The 13,983-nt window shown below is 44.6% G+C and overlaps 2 protein-coding genes across 2 annotated transcripts; both read right to left on the reverse strand.

The window, feature by feature from the left end:
• Positions 1-1,183: 1,183 nt before the first annotated feature.
• LOC131418133 (small ribosomal subunit protein eS24-like) lies at positions 1,184-1,687 on the reverse strand. Its single transcript, XM_058562131.1, has one exon. The coding sequence runs from the start codon at positions 1,670-1,672 to the stop codon at positions 1,274-1,276; it is 399 nt and encodes a 132-aa protein (XP_058418114.1). The 5' UTR covers positions 1,673-1,687; the 3' UTR covers positions 1,184-1,273.
• A 2,160-nt stretch (positions 1,688-3,847) lies between these two features.
• LOC131418179 (agouti-signaling protein-like) lies at positions 3,848-8,238 on the reverse strand. The gene is made up of 3 exons (XM_058562176.1): positions 8,199-8,238; positions 6,929-7,044; positions 3,848-4,453 (listed from the first exon to the last, which is right to left on the reverse strand). The coding sequence occupies exons 1-3, from the start codon at positions 8,236-8,238 to the stop codon at positions 4,277-4,279; spliced, it is 333 nt and encodes a 110-aa protein (XP_058418159.1). The 3' UTR covers positions 3,848-4,276.
• Positions 8,239-13,983: the final 5,745 nt, after the last annotated feature.

Below are 13,983 nucleotides of genomic sequence, written 5' to 3' on the forward strand. Positions count from 1 at the left end.
GCCATGCACCAATTTGAACACACCGGAGACCCCCTGGACCAGATTTTGAAATCAACCTCTTGCTGTTTCTGTTTAACAGAAGACTGTCCTGAGGTCCCAGGGTGAGCTGTTAAAACCTTTCTGCAACAACTTCTCTGCATGAATTAGACCTTTCTCAGTACCGCACAACCAAAACAAAAGATGGAAACAAACTGGTTGCTGAGGCTGATATAGGAGGGCAACTGTTAATCTCTAATCCCTGATTTCAAATTATTATGTGCATCATTATAATGTTATACTAACTTAAAACTGCTTTAATGTGTATTATATAATGTGGTTCCCCCTGAAGATTTCAACTGAGGAAAGGGTACCTCTCTTTAACAAAACAAAACAAAAGAAAACCATCGCTTCAGATTATGTTGCAGAATTTCTGGGGCTGGAAGTATCCTTAGAATAAATCTGGAGTCCAGCTCTCTCATAGTGGCCAGTTGTGGATTTTGCCCCCCAGCAACTGTATCCTTGATTTTCTCTGAGGGAATTACCCCTCTCATATTCCAGACTTTGTAGGACTGTCAGTGAAGATGGACCACCCTTTCCTGGGCATCACTTCAGGTCAATCACAATCTCTCTCTTGGGAATTTCAATTATGAATAGTCCAATGCAAGAACTGACGTGGTTGGAGATGACTTACCCGTGGCCTTGCCCTTGCCTGGCCTTGTGAAGACATCGCCCATTGGTTTCTTTGACCTGGCTCCTTTAGCACCCCTCAGGGTCCTGTCTTTTCTGAGGCTGGTTGTATGGCTTTCTCTTTGATACTTTCATGTCCCCAGACCTCTCCAGTAGACTACCCTCCCTGCCCTGCTTTATTTTTTGCTTAGGCTAGCCAGAATAGTTGCTGCTGTTTGCAACCAAAACACTCTGACTGATTTGCTCTTCATTTTGCAAATGGGGAAACGGTAGCAGCATCAAGGGGTTAGTGACTTGTTCAGGCCACGCTGTGAGAACTCTGGGCACGGGTTTAAGGCCATGCCCTATAGGAAGAAATGATCCTGAATCAACAGTCATACAAGTGGAACAAATCTTTCTAGGACAGAGTTCATGATGTGTGTATGACAGAGAGAAAGAGAACGAATGATGGTGTGGGAAAGGCAGGGGGTCGCAGATCTTCATAACAGTGGAACCATAGCTCTGAGCCACAGAAGTCTTTTTTTTTTTTTTTTTAGAAGATCTTAGTTTATTAATCCTCTCATGAAAAATCTCCACAATCACCACAGATAAAGTCACTGCAGAATCTTTACTCCTTTTTTTTGCCAGCACCAACATTGGCCTTCGCAGTTCCCCTGACTTTCTTCATTCTGTTCTTGCGTTCCTTTCGCTGTTTTCTTGAGGTCTTTTTCTTCTCATACAGGCCATGTCTTGCAAGTCTGTGTTTGGGTTCATTTTTCTTTGCATAATCCAAGGAATCATAAATCATGCCAAAGCCAGTTGTCTTCCCACCACCAAAATGGGTTCTGAATCCAAATACAAAGATGACATCTGGTGTGGTCTTGTACATTTTGGCTAGTTTTTCCCGAATTTCTGTCTTAGGTACTGTTGCCTTCCCAGGGTGAAGGACATCGATGACCATTTGTTTCTGCTGAACTAGTTGGTTGGTCATGAACTTCCTGGTCCGGATAGTTACTGTGTCGTTCATGATAGTGGTGGATCCTCAAGCAGCCAGGGAGGAAAAGAGGGTCCCTTTTTGCCGGCCCACAGAAGTGTTTCAATTCTGGTCCCTCAGGCAGGGTTTTGCAAAAGCCCAGAACCGTGCTCTCTGGACCCTAAGGTTTGAGGAGGAATTCTGAAAAGGTGGAGGAATCTTAGGAACTCAAGCTGAAGGGAAACTTGAGCAGATAAATACCTAAACAGGGTTCTGAATCAACAGAAGCAAGAACTGAGAGTCTGAGGAATAGACTACATATGCTAACAATGGTTCTAGTCTCTAACAAGGACCAATAGGCATGGCCCCCTGGACCATAAGCTCTATAAGAAGATCCATATTGGACTTATTCACCACAGTATTCACAGCACCTGGCGCAATGCCTGGCACATAGTAGGTGTTCAATACACATTTGCTGAATGAGTGAATGGGTTGGTCTTCCATGTAGTTGTCTGGATCCAGCAGCCAAGTGGTACTGTCACTAATGGACTGGGTCTTTGGCTTTGCATCTGCATCCTCACCCCTGGGGACCAAATGGTGCCTGGTTGGTGAGCAATGTCTGGAAAACAGGAGCAGTGGCTGCAGTATGTTCCCCATATTCTCATTACTGATGACATTTACTCAGCAGCCGCTGTGGTACAAGGAACAAAAGGTTCTTGCCCTGTGGACCTGCCGCCTAAATGACAGAAAACAAAACAAGCAACTAGAGCTATTCTGTGTGTGTGTGTGTGTGTGTGTGTGTGTGTGTATTTCTTGTGTTAAGGCACATGAAGCATCACTATCTCAGATTTGTAACAAGAAGAGCAGGAATGATTATTTCCCATTTTATAGACAAGTAAATGGAAGCCCAGAGAAACACAGAGACTTGCCCAGTGTGCAGAACTGTGTCCACAGCCTAGCCTGGGGCACTCATCTTTTTTCTTGGGCTCTGTCCAGGTGGTTCCCACTCTATCCAGTCCAGGGTCTGATATGTGCCTCCTTGATTCCATACTGGCTATGTCACTGCAGGCACAACCTGGGTCTCCAGTTGCAAAAAGGTCCTTGGAAAGGAGGAAGTTTTAAGGAATCTGAAAATGGAAGATTGCAAGTGGACAAGTGGGCCAGGGGAGGTGGCCTCACTGGTGCTAGCCCTTGAGCACCACTGTCCTCACCTCCAGGGACAGAGATACATGGTGGTTATCAGGGCTGAGGCAACTGCTCCACATCATCCTGTCTCACAGGCTCTCTCTAGAATCTTTCTTGGGCATAGGCCTTGTTAAAAGCATCTTATACCACCACTGTGTGCAGCTTCCTCTTTCTTGCTTATAGTGTTTCTTTGGGGAAGAGGTCCAGCTGCTGCGAGGTGCTGACGGGGGACATCGCAGCTTTCCCCCTACTGGCAGGGATGCCCCCAGCCAAGCAGTACGAGTAGATGATGTCATTTAGAGCCCTTGCCCCTGGATGTGCTGGAAGTTTCCATGTGACCCCTGACCCTGGCTGGTCCTTCCTCACAGACCCAGCTCCTGCCTCTTACCCCTCTTTCCCCAAAGCAGTATCCCCAGTGCTTCCCTCTCGGCGTCCTTCCAGAGATATAATGCTGCACTCAGTTTCTCACAGACTCAGAGAATCTCTAAGGATGGTATTTCAGACGATGGCTTGGGACACTTTAAGCGACAGGCCCTGATGATCCGGGACAAAGGTTGCTGCCTGCTCACCAAGCCCAGACCCAAAGCCTCCTTACTGGCTGACAGGATTGAAGTGGGTGGTGAGGAAGGATTCCTGAACCCCTGCTTCTGACTTGGGAGCCCAAACTCTAGGCTGTCAGAGTTAAAAATGCCTGGCGACCAACGGTCAGTGTTCATTCAGCCTGGGAGTGGGAGAAACTCCTCCCAGGCCCCAGCACCTCTGGCAACCCTGGGAGAAAGGGAGGAGTGGGCACAAGTGGCACCTTGGTTTGGAAGCCTCCTAAAGCTCTAGGATCCTCAGGCCAGAGCCTTCTGGCTGTAGGGACCCAGCCATAGATCCCCAGATCCCCAGGACAGACCGCCCAGTGAGACTGTGTATGGAGTCGTAGCCTTTCTCGTTTTTCTCAGGAGTGGGGGGAAATCCTTAGAAGGGAGGAAAGGGTGCAAGACTGAATGGAGGTTCCTTAATGTCTCCTTTCTGCTGGCTGGCCTGCATTCCTGGTTTTGGAGGCAGTTTCGGGTGTTCCGAGGTTTAAAGGTAGGGGGCAGCATTGTCTCCAGTGCCCGGAACCAGAGCAGAGTTTACCAGGAGCGCAGCCCTAGGGCTGGGTAACCGGGTTTCTCCAGGCCCAGGAGACAGCGCGTGCGCAGTCGGCGGGACTTGGGCGGCGAAGGGGACTCGGCGAAGGAAAAGCAAGCTTTCCTGCCCTTTAAAGAAACAGCCACACACCTTGGAGCAGCCTACATATATTTGGATTTTAGTCCAACCCAAGCCAATTCTGCTTGAAGTCCCGGCTCCCGAAAGCTGCGCGCCAGCCTCGGGAGCCGCGCCCGCGCCCAGTCCTAGGAAGCCTCACCTACTAGAGATCAGCCGCCCCGGAAGGGCCCCGAGGGTCCCCAGGGAGCCCCGCCGGCGGCCGGGAGGCGGGCGGGCTCAGCAGGCGGGGTTGAGCACGCGGCAGGAGCAGGCGCTGCGGGAGAAGCGGCAGTGGCACGAGGCGCACGGGTCGCAGCAGGCGGGCGCCGGCGGCTTGCAGCTGTCGCGGGTGGCCACGCAGGGGGCGGGCGGCAGGGGCCGCGGCCGCGCCACCTTCTTCATCGAAGCGTTTTTCTGCGGGGAAACGCCGGGGCTGCCCGAGCCAGCCACGCCCGCCCCACCCGTCCTCACCCCTGCCTGGGAGCTATGGATGCCGCCGACCTGACATCCCCACCCGCTGCCACCGCCCGCTCGCCCCTGCCCACAGGGCACCCCAGCAGGTCCCTGCCTGCTTCCCCCATAATGTCCGCCGTGCCTCATCAAAACTTAGCTGGCTCCGGCCTGGCCCTCTTTTCTCCCTTGGGGATCCCACTCATCTCTACAGTTTTTAACTACCATCTCTGTCCTCCCCTCCCAGGGCATCCGCGATCCTCTTAGTTCTGCCTTCACAATAGATCCGGAGGCCACCCACTTCACCGCTGGCCAGGCCACTATCTTCTGTCTGCTGCTCTGGCCCCCTTACAGTCCGTCTCCAGTGCACCATGGGACCTCTCCGCGGACCTAGGATGGCATCCCACTCCGCCTTAAAGCCCCCAGTGGTTTCTGATTGCACTCAGAGTGAAACATAAACTTTACTTTGACCCTTGAGGCCCTCTCTGGTTTGGCTCCGTCCACCTTTCCGAGCAGTCTTGAGCACGGTGCCCCGCCGGCCTTCCTTGTGTGCACCGAGCACGGCAAATGAGTTCCTGCTGCGGGGGCTTTGACCTTGCTGCTCCCTTTCCTGGGGTCATTCTTTGCTGTGCTGTCCAGTACAGGTAGCCACTAGCCTTATGTGGCTACTGAGTATTTGAAATGTGTCTAGTGCAACTGAGGAGTTGAATTTTCCAATTTTGTTTAATTAATTTAAATTTAAAACGGAGTATAAAAAATTTTATCCGTTAAACACAACTTTGTTGTTTTGTTAGGACTATACTTCACTTTGTAAAAAATTAGCACTGGAATTGAGAGTGTAAAATATGTACCAGGTTTCAAAGAGTTAGCACCCTAAAAAATGTAAAATATCTCAATAACTTTATATTCATTACATATTAAAATGATAATATTTTGGATATATTGGGTTAAATAAAATATTATTAAAATTAATTGCACCTGTTTCTTTTGACTTTTTTTAATGCGGCTACTAGAAACTTTAAAATTATATATGTGGCTCACGTTGTATTTCTGTTGGACATTGCTGCTCGAGATTACTGAGATTTCAGTCTTTAAGTGCTGCTTCCTTCCAGAGGTCTTCCCTGACCACTCTTCCCTTCACTCTGTCTCATTACCATACTTTAACTCCTTCACAGCGTTTGTCATCATCTGAATTTATTTTACCCCTTTATTGGTTTACTTCCTGTTCTCCTGTTTTCCCCCACAAGAATGTAACCTCCATGAGAGCAGGGATGTATCTCTCTTGTTCACTACTCTATTCCCACTACCTAGCATGTAAATAGATCTGTCAGTTCTGTCAATCATCTGATCTGCTTGTGCACTTTACAGAGAGGAGCAAGAACTTTCTCAAGGTCACACAGTGCCAGGTCGTACCTCCCAATGCCTAGTCCAGTACTTTCTGCTCTGGTTACAGTTGATCTGATAAACGAAGGCACACCGAAACAGGAATAACATGTGCATTTCAACAATGCCTTAATCCAGTATTTCCCAGTATGGGAGCCTGTACCACGGCGGTATGATTTTAGGTGGTATATGAATATTAAATGACGCTGGATCACATGCTGGGAAAGGATTCTTTTTTCAATCTCTTTCAACTTGAAAGGCTCAGTTTGGTGCCAATGTATCCTTAATGCTTCCCCAACACTCTCTAATCTTCCTTTTAACACAGAGAGCAAGCCTCAGATTTAGAGCCTCTGGCAGGCAACACCATCCAGCCAGAATTCACTAACAAGGTTGTATTTTCATTTTTCACTTATTTTTATGGTTAGCTTCTATTTATGGCAAGTGATACTGTTTTTCTATCAGAGTTATATAATTTTTTAAGTTTTAATTTTAAACAAATATATTAAATAAACAGGTGAGGGCCAGCCCCAGTGGCCGAGTTTGGCAGGCTCTGCTTCGGTGGCCTGGGTTTGGTTCCCTGGGTGCGGACCTTCCCCACTTGTCTGTCAGTGGCCATGCTGTCGGGGAGGCTCACATATAAAAAAAGGACGATTGGCAACAGATGTTAGCACAGGGCCAATCTTCCTCAGCAAAAATAAAAATAAACAGGTGAAACTTAGATATGGCAAAAGTTGTGGAAATGGTGCTGAAATGACTGAGGTTTGGGAAACACTGCATTCATCCATAAGAATGAATGATGGTGAAATTTCGGGCAGGGGGCTAGCTAGTATAGAGAGATGCTTTTCAGCAGATAAGCTATTTTGCTCAGCGAACCTCAGCTCCCTGGGCTTCTGTGGAGTCTGGTTCAGGGCTCCAGGCCAGGAAGCCTTTTGGTAGCTTTCAGCTTCTCTTCTTCATGTAGGCCTGAAAAATCCTTCATTCAGTTCCTAGCCAGAACATGGGGCCCTCCGCTTTTAAGTCTGGTCCCACCCCCACGATGAGAACTCCCAGGCCTACCTTGGAAGATCTCTTCTTCTTTTCTGCCTCTTTTCTGCTGATCTTTCTGGATTTCTTGTTCAGTGCTTCCAAGAGAGACAGAAGGAGCAAAGTCAGATGTTTCTGGAGGCCCAGAGCTGCAGAGCAGTGGGAGGAGCGGAGGGCACTCTGGGAAGTCCCAGGATAGGGAGAGGAGGACAGGTTGGCTGGATAGATCACATCTTGGGATTAAGCTGGCAGGTTCTCGTTAGCCTGGCTGCTGGCCTGGAGCCAGGGACTAAGAGCAAGGTGTCCTCTGAGGGAAGGCAAAGGGGAAATCCAAGAAGGCCCTGGAAAATGGACTCAGTGTCCTGTACATGGATGGACCTGTGTTTCCTGTATTCCTACTTTCCATTTCCCAGAGCTTTGGAGCCAGGCACACCTGATTTGAACCCTTACTCTGCCATTTAACAGCTGTGTGTCCTTAGGCAACCTCCTTAACTTCCTTAAGACTCAAGTTTTCTCATCTGCAAATAGGGTACTGTAATATCTATCTTGCAGGGTTGTCTTGAGGATAAATGAGGTATATTTATAAAGTGGAGAAGCTGGCACATTGAAGGTGATCAATCACTGCTGATGTGCTCCAGCCCCTTTCCTGCTTTTACTTCCCTGATACGTCTAGAATATCCTCTTTTCCTAGTGCGAGGGAAGACAGTAAGGGACATTAGTTTTGAGCATAGTTTCTGGAGTTAAACAGCTAGGTTGGAATTCTGGCTCTGCCAATTAAGAACTGCGTGATCTGGGGCCCGAAGGCACAGCGGTTAAGTTCCAACGTTCTGCTTCAGCGGCCTGGGGTTGGCTGGTTCAGATCCTGGGTGCGGACCTACTCACAGCACATAGAAGAACTAGAGGGACCTACAACTAGGATATACAACTATGTACTGGGGCTTTGGGAGGAAAAAAATAAAGAGGAAGATTGGCAAAAGATGTTAGCTCAGGGCCAATCTTCCTCCAAAAAAAAAATAGCACTGTGTGATGTTATGTTAATTACTTAACTTTTCTAATCCTCAGTTTCTTCAACTGTGAACTAGGAAGAAGATTATTATCCGATGAAGTTAAACCAGAAGATCTCCAATGCCAGGCTCTAATGCCCCTCATATTTCTCCTGAGCAGTGACTCTCAACCCTGGCATGACACGACTAGTTCTTCCCAGACTTGGTTATATTCTGCAGCGTTTCCTAAAGTATTTTACCATTTATAATAGTTCTGTGATTCAATGAGTTTCAGAAATGCTAAATTAAACCAAATTCACCTTGTGTCTTGACTTCAGGCTGTCTCAGAGCCTCTAACATGCTAAGCTGCATATTAGATTCTTGGCGTACAGGGCTTTCCCAAACCAAATGAGTTAAGAGACATTTTATTCTCCAGGATTATTTTGAAAAATGAGCAGGAAGGAGCTCTGACCTATGACAATGAATCCTGGTTATCAGCCTGGGGGGCATATTTGTTCTATATGTTTGAATTTTTTTTTTAATTGAGGTAACATTGGTTTATAACATTATATAAATTTCAGGTGTACATCATTATATTTCAATTTCTCTGTAGATTACATCATGTTCACCGCCCAAAGACTAATTACCATCCATCACCATACACGTGTGCCTAATCACCCCTTTTGCCTGCTCTCCTCCCCCCCTTCCCCTCTGGTAACCACCAATATAATCTCTGTATCTATGTGTGTGTTTGTTGTTGTTGTTGTCATTTTTATCTTCTATTTATTGGTGAGATCATAAGGCATTTGACTTTCTCCCTCTGACTTATTTTGCTTAGCGTAATACACTCAAGCTTCATCCATGTTGTTGCAAATGGCAAGATTTCATCTTTTGTTATGGCTGAGTAGTATTCCATTGTGTATGTATACCACATCTTCTTTATCCGTTCCTCCCTTGATGGGCACTTAGGTTGTTTCCAAATCTTGGAATTGTGAATTCCAAGTCTATTGTGCATAATGCCGCAATGAACTTAGGGGTGTATATATCTTTATGCATTTGTGTTTTCATGTTCTTTGGTTAAATACCCAGCAGTGGAATAGCTGGATCGTATGGTAGTTCTATTCTTAACTTTTTGTGTGTGAGGAAGATCAGCCCTGAGCTAACTTCTGATGCCAATCCTCCTCTTTTTGCTGCAGAAGATTGGCTCTGGGCTAACAGCTGTGCCCATCTTCCCCTACTTTATACGGGATGCCGCCACAGCACGGCTTGACCAGCAGTGCATCGGTGCGCGCCTGGGGTTCTGAACCTGCAAACCCCGGGCCGCCAAAGTGGAGTGTGCACGCTTAACCGCTGCGCCACCGGGCCAGCCCCCTCTATTCTTAATTTTTTGAGGAAACTCCATACTGTTTTCCATAGTGGCTGCACCAGTTTGCATTCCCACCAGCAGTGTATGAGAGTTCTTTTTTCTCAACATCCTCTCCAACACTTGTTATTTCTTGTCTTATTAATCGTAGCCATTCTGACGGTTGTGAGTTGATATCTCATTGTAGTTTTGATTTGCATTTCCCGAATAATTAGGGATGTTGAACGTCTTTTCATGTGCCTGTTGGCCATCTGTATATCTTCTTTGGAGAATTGTCTGTTCAGATCTTTTGCCTATTTTTTAATTGCATTGTTAGTTTTTTTGTTGTTGAGATGTATGAGTTCTTTATATATTTTGGATATTAACCCCTTATCAGATATATGGTTTGCAAATATCTTCTCTCAATTGTTAGGTTGTCTTTTCATTATGTTGATGGTTTCCTTTGCGGTGCAGAGGCTTTTTAGTTTTATGTAGTCCCATTCGTTTATTTTTTCTATTGTTAATTTTTTCTATTGTTTCAAATACCAGACATGGTATTCAAGTCTTTAATCCATTTTGAGTTAATTTTTGTGTATCGTATAAGATAATGGTCGACTTTCATTCTTTTGCATGTGGCTGTCCAGTTTTCCCAACACCATTTATTGACGAGACTTTCCTTTCTCCATTGTATGTTTGTGGCTCCCTTGTCGAACATTGGCTATCCATAGATGTGTGGGTTTATTTCTGGGCTCTCAATTCTGTTCCATTGATCTGTGTGTCTGTTTTTGTGCCAGTACCATTGTTTTGATTACTATAGCTTTGTAGTATATTTTGAAATCAAGGAGCGTGATACCTCCAGCCTTGTTCTTTTTTCTCAGGATTCCTTTGGCTACTCGGGGTCTTTTGTTGTTCCATATAAATTTTAGGATTCTTTCTTCTATGTCTGTGAAAAATGTCATTGGAACTTTGATAAGGATTGCCTTGAATCTGTAGATTGCTTTAGGAAGTATGGACATTTTACTGTGTTAATTCTTCCAATCCAAGATCATGGAATATCTTTCCATTTCTTTGTGTCTTCTTCATTTTCTTTCAATAATGCTTTATAGTTTTCAGTGTACAGGTCTTTCACCTCTTTGGTTAACTTTACTCCTAGATATTTTATAATTTTATTTATTTATTTTTTTTCCCCCAAAGCCCCAGCAGATAGTTGTATGTCATAGCTGCACATCCTTCTGGTTGCTGTATGTGGGACACGGCCTCAGCATGGCCGGAGAAGTGGTGCGTCCGTGCGCGCCCGGGATCTGAACCCCGGGCCGGCAGCAGTGGAGCACGCGTACTTAACCGCTAAGCCACAGGGCCGGCCCTACCCCCAGATATTTTATTCTTTTTGTTGCAATTGTAAATGGGATTGTATTCTTAATTTCTCATTCTGCTAGTTCGTTATTAGTGTCTAGAAATGCAACTGCTTTTTTTGCTGATTTTGTACCCTGCCACTTTGCTGTAGTTGTTCGTTATTTCTACTGGCTTTATGATGGATTCTTTAGGGTTTTCTATATATAGAATCATGTCGTCTGCAAACAGCAAGAGTTTCACCTCTTTCTTCCTCCAATTTGGATCCCTTTTATTTCTTTTTCTTGCCTAAGTGCTCTGGCCAAAACCTCCAGTACTATGTTGAATACAAGTGGTGAGAGTGGGCACTTTTATCTTGTTCCTATTTTCAGAGGGATGGCTTTCAGTTTTTCACTGTTAAGTATGATGTTGGCTGTGGGTTTGTCATATACGGCCTTTATTATGTTGGGGTACTTTCCTTCTATACGCATTTTGAGAGTTTTTATCATGAATGGATGTTGGATCTTGTCAAATGCTTTCTCTGCATCTATTGCGATGATCATGTGATTTTTATTCTTTATTTTCTTAATGTGGGGTATCATGTTTATTGATTTGCAGATGTTGAACTATCCCTGCATCTTTGGAATAAATTCCACTTGATCGTGGTATATGATCTTTTTAATGTATTGTTGTACTCAATTTGCTAGTATTTTGTTGAGGATTTTTGCATTGCTATTCATCAGTGATATTGGCCTGTAATTTTCTTTTTTTCGTGTTGTCCTTGTCTGGTTTTGGTATCAGGGTAATGTTGGCCTTATGAAATATGTTAGGAAGCTCCCTCTCCTCTTAAATTTTTTGGAAGTGTTTGAGAAGGATAGGTATTAGATCTTCCTAGAATGTTTGGTAGAATTCTCCTGAGAACCCGTTTGGTCCCGGACATTTACTTTTTGGGAGGTTTTGATTACCATTTTGATCTCCTTACTGGTGATTGGTCTATTCAAAATCTCTGTTTCTTCTTTTTTATTTTATTTTTTTAATTTTTTTCTCCCAAAGCCCCAGTAGATAGTTGTATGTCATAGTTGCACATCCTTCTAGCTGCGGTACGTGGGACACGGCCTGAGCATGGCCGGAGAAGCGGTACGTCGGTGCGCGCCCGGGATCCGAACCCGGGCCGCCAGCAGCAGAGCACGCGCGCTCAACCGCCAAGCCACGGGGCCGGACCTCTGTTTCTTCTTGATTCAGTTTTGGAAGGTTGTATGATTCTAAGAATTTAGCCATTCCTTCTAGGTTATCCAATTTGTTGGCGTATAGCTTTTCGTAGTGTTCTCTTATAATCTTTTGTATTTCTGAGGTGACCATTGTAATTTCTCCTCTTTCATTTCTGATTTTATTTATCTGAGCCTTCTCTGTTTTTTTGTGTTGAGTCTAGCTAAAGGTTTGTCAATTTTGTCTATCTTTTCGAAGAATCAGCTGTTAGTTTCATTGAATTTTTTTCTATTTTTTTTAGTCTCTATATCATTTATTTCTGCTCTGATTCTTATTATTGCCTTCTTTCTACTGATTTTGGGCTTTGTTTCTTCTTCTTTTTCCAGTTCCTTTAGGTGCACTGTTAGATTGTTTATTTGAGATTTTTCTCATTTGTTGAGGTAGGCCTGTATTGCTATAAACTTCCCTCTTAGAACCACTTTTGCTGTATCCCATAAATTTTGGCATGTCGTATTTTCATTTTTCTCCAGGTATTTTCTGATTTCTCCTTTGATTTCTTCATTGACCCAATAGTTGTTCAGTAGCGTTTTGTTTAATTTCCATATATTTATGGCTTTTGCAATTTTATTCTTGTAGTTGATTTCTAGTTTCATAGCATTGTGGTCAGGAAAGATGCTTGGTATTATTTCAATCTTCTTAAATTATTGAGAAATGTTTTGTGGCCTAATATGTGGTCTATCCTGGAGAATGTTCCATGTGCATTCAAAAAGAATATGTATTATGCGATTTTTGGATGGAATGTTCCATATACATCTACTAAGTCCATCTGGTTTAATGGTTCATTTAAGGCCAAAGGTTCATTTATTGATCTTCTGTTTGGATGATCTATCCATTGACATAAGTGGAGTGTTCAAGTCCCCTCCTATTATTGTGTTACTGTCTATTTCTCCTTTTATGTCTGTTAATAATTGCTTTATATATGTAGGTGCTCCTATGTTGGGTGCATAGATATTTACAAGTGTTATATCCTTTTCTTGGCTTGTTATCTTTATCATTGTGTAGTGCCCTTCTTTGTCTCTTGTTACAGATTTTGTTTTAAAGCCTATTTTATCGAAGTATTGCTACCCCAGCTATCTTTTCTTTGTCATTTGCATGGAGTATCTTTTTCCATGCCTTAACTTTCTGAAATTTTTCATAGTAAAATGTTGTCAGAGGAGGAGTAAATCCTGCACAAGAAAAACGCAGTCCATCCTCAGGGCTGGGTTTGTAACTCCTGATCCATTCACAGGCATCTCCATCTCCTAATGTTCCTCCCTTTTGAGCTACAAACTAGCATAATTTTATTTCCAAAATCCCACTCTCATTGCCTCTGTCCCAATATTTCTCCTAATTGGGTTCCAGTCCCCTCCCTACCATTTACTTGCTGTATGACCTGGCCTCTCTGGGCCTTTGCTGACGTTTGGAAGTTGAGGTCACATGTCCTTTTTTATCTAAAGGCAGCGGACTGGACCATTTAATCTTGTAAGTTTTCCTCCCTCCCCAAACCACAAGCCCATCAAGGGAAAAGAACCAGTCTTATTCATCCCTGTATTTCCCCTGGCATGTAGTAACAACTTAACGGTGCTCAGAGAATACTTGAACGAAAACTTCTTCGTAGGGGCTGGCCCCATGGCTTAGCGGTTAAGTGTGTGCGCTCCGCTACTGGTGGCCCGGGGTTCGGATTCCGGGCGCACACCGACGCACCACTTCTCCGGCCATGCTGAGGCTGCGTCCCACATACAGCAACTAGAAGGATGTGCAACTATGACATACAACTATCTATTGGGGCTTTGGGGAAAAAAAGGAGGAGGATTGGCAATAGATGTTAGCTGAGAGCCAGTCTTCCTCAGCAAAAAGAGGAGGACTGGCATGGATGTTAGCTCAGGGCTGATCTTCCTCACAAAAAAAAGAAAAAGAAAAAGAAAACGTCTTTGTAAATTGTGAAAAGAAGAGACAGAGACACATTTATTGAGTGCCCACTGTATGCCCTGAACTAGATGTGCCTATATTCATCCCGGATGAGGTAGGAGATATTGTGTTTGCCATTTTTCTAGAGGAGGAAACAGAGGTTCAGAAGGGTTCAGTGACTTGCCAAAACTCACAGAGAACGCAAGAACCAGACTTGGGATTTAAACTCAGGAGTGTCTCTTTCAACTACTTCACAACTGCCTCTTCTTGGATGAATGTAA

This window comes from Diceros bicornis, chromosome 19 (assembly GCF_020826845.1).
Source record: "Diceros bicornis minor isolate mBicDic1 chromosome 19, mDicBic1.mat.cur, whole genome shotgun sequence".
NCBI classification, from domain to species: domain Eukaryota; kingdom Metazoa; phylum Chordata; class Mammalia; order Perissodactyla; family Rhinocerotidae; genus Diceros; species Diceros bicornis.

Excerpts from the sequence above, each read along its gene's own strand:
- LOC131418179 (XM_058562176.1), bottom strand. The coding sequence starts at position 8,238 with ATGTTAGAGGCTCTGAGACAGCCTGAAGTCAAGACACAAG. Across the intron at positions 7,045-8,198 it reads GCCTGAAGTCAAGACACAAG|CTCTGGGCCTCCAGAAACAT; the intron begins GTGAATTTGGTT and ends ACTGCTCTGCAG. Across the intron at positions 4,454-6,928 it reads AGAAGAAGAGATCTTCCAAG|AAAAACGCTTCGATGAAGAA; the intron begins GTAGGCCTGGGA and ends GTTTCCCCGCAG.
- LOC131418133 (XM_058562131.1), bottom strand. The coding sequence starts at position 1,672 with ATGAACGACACAGTAACTATCCGGACCAGGAAGTTCATGACCAACCAA.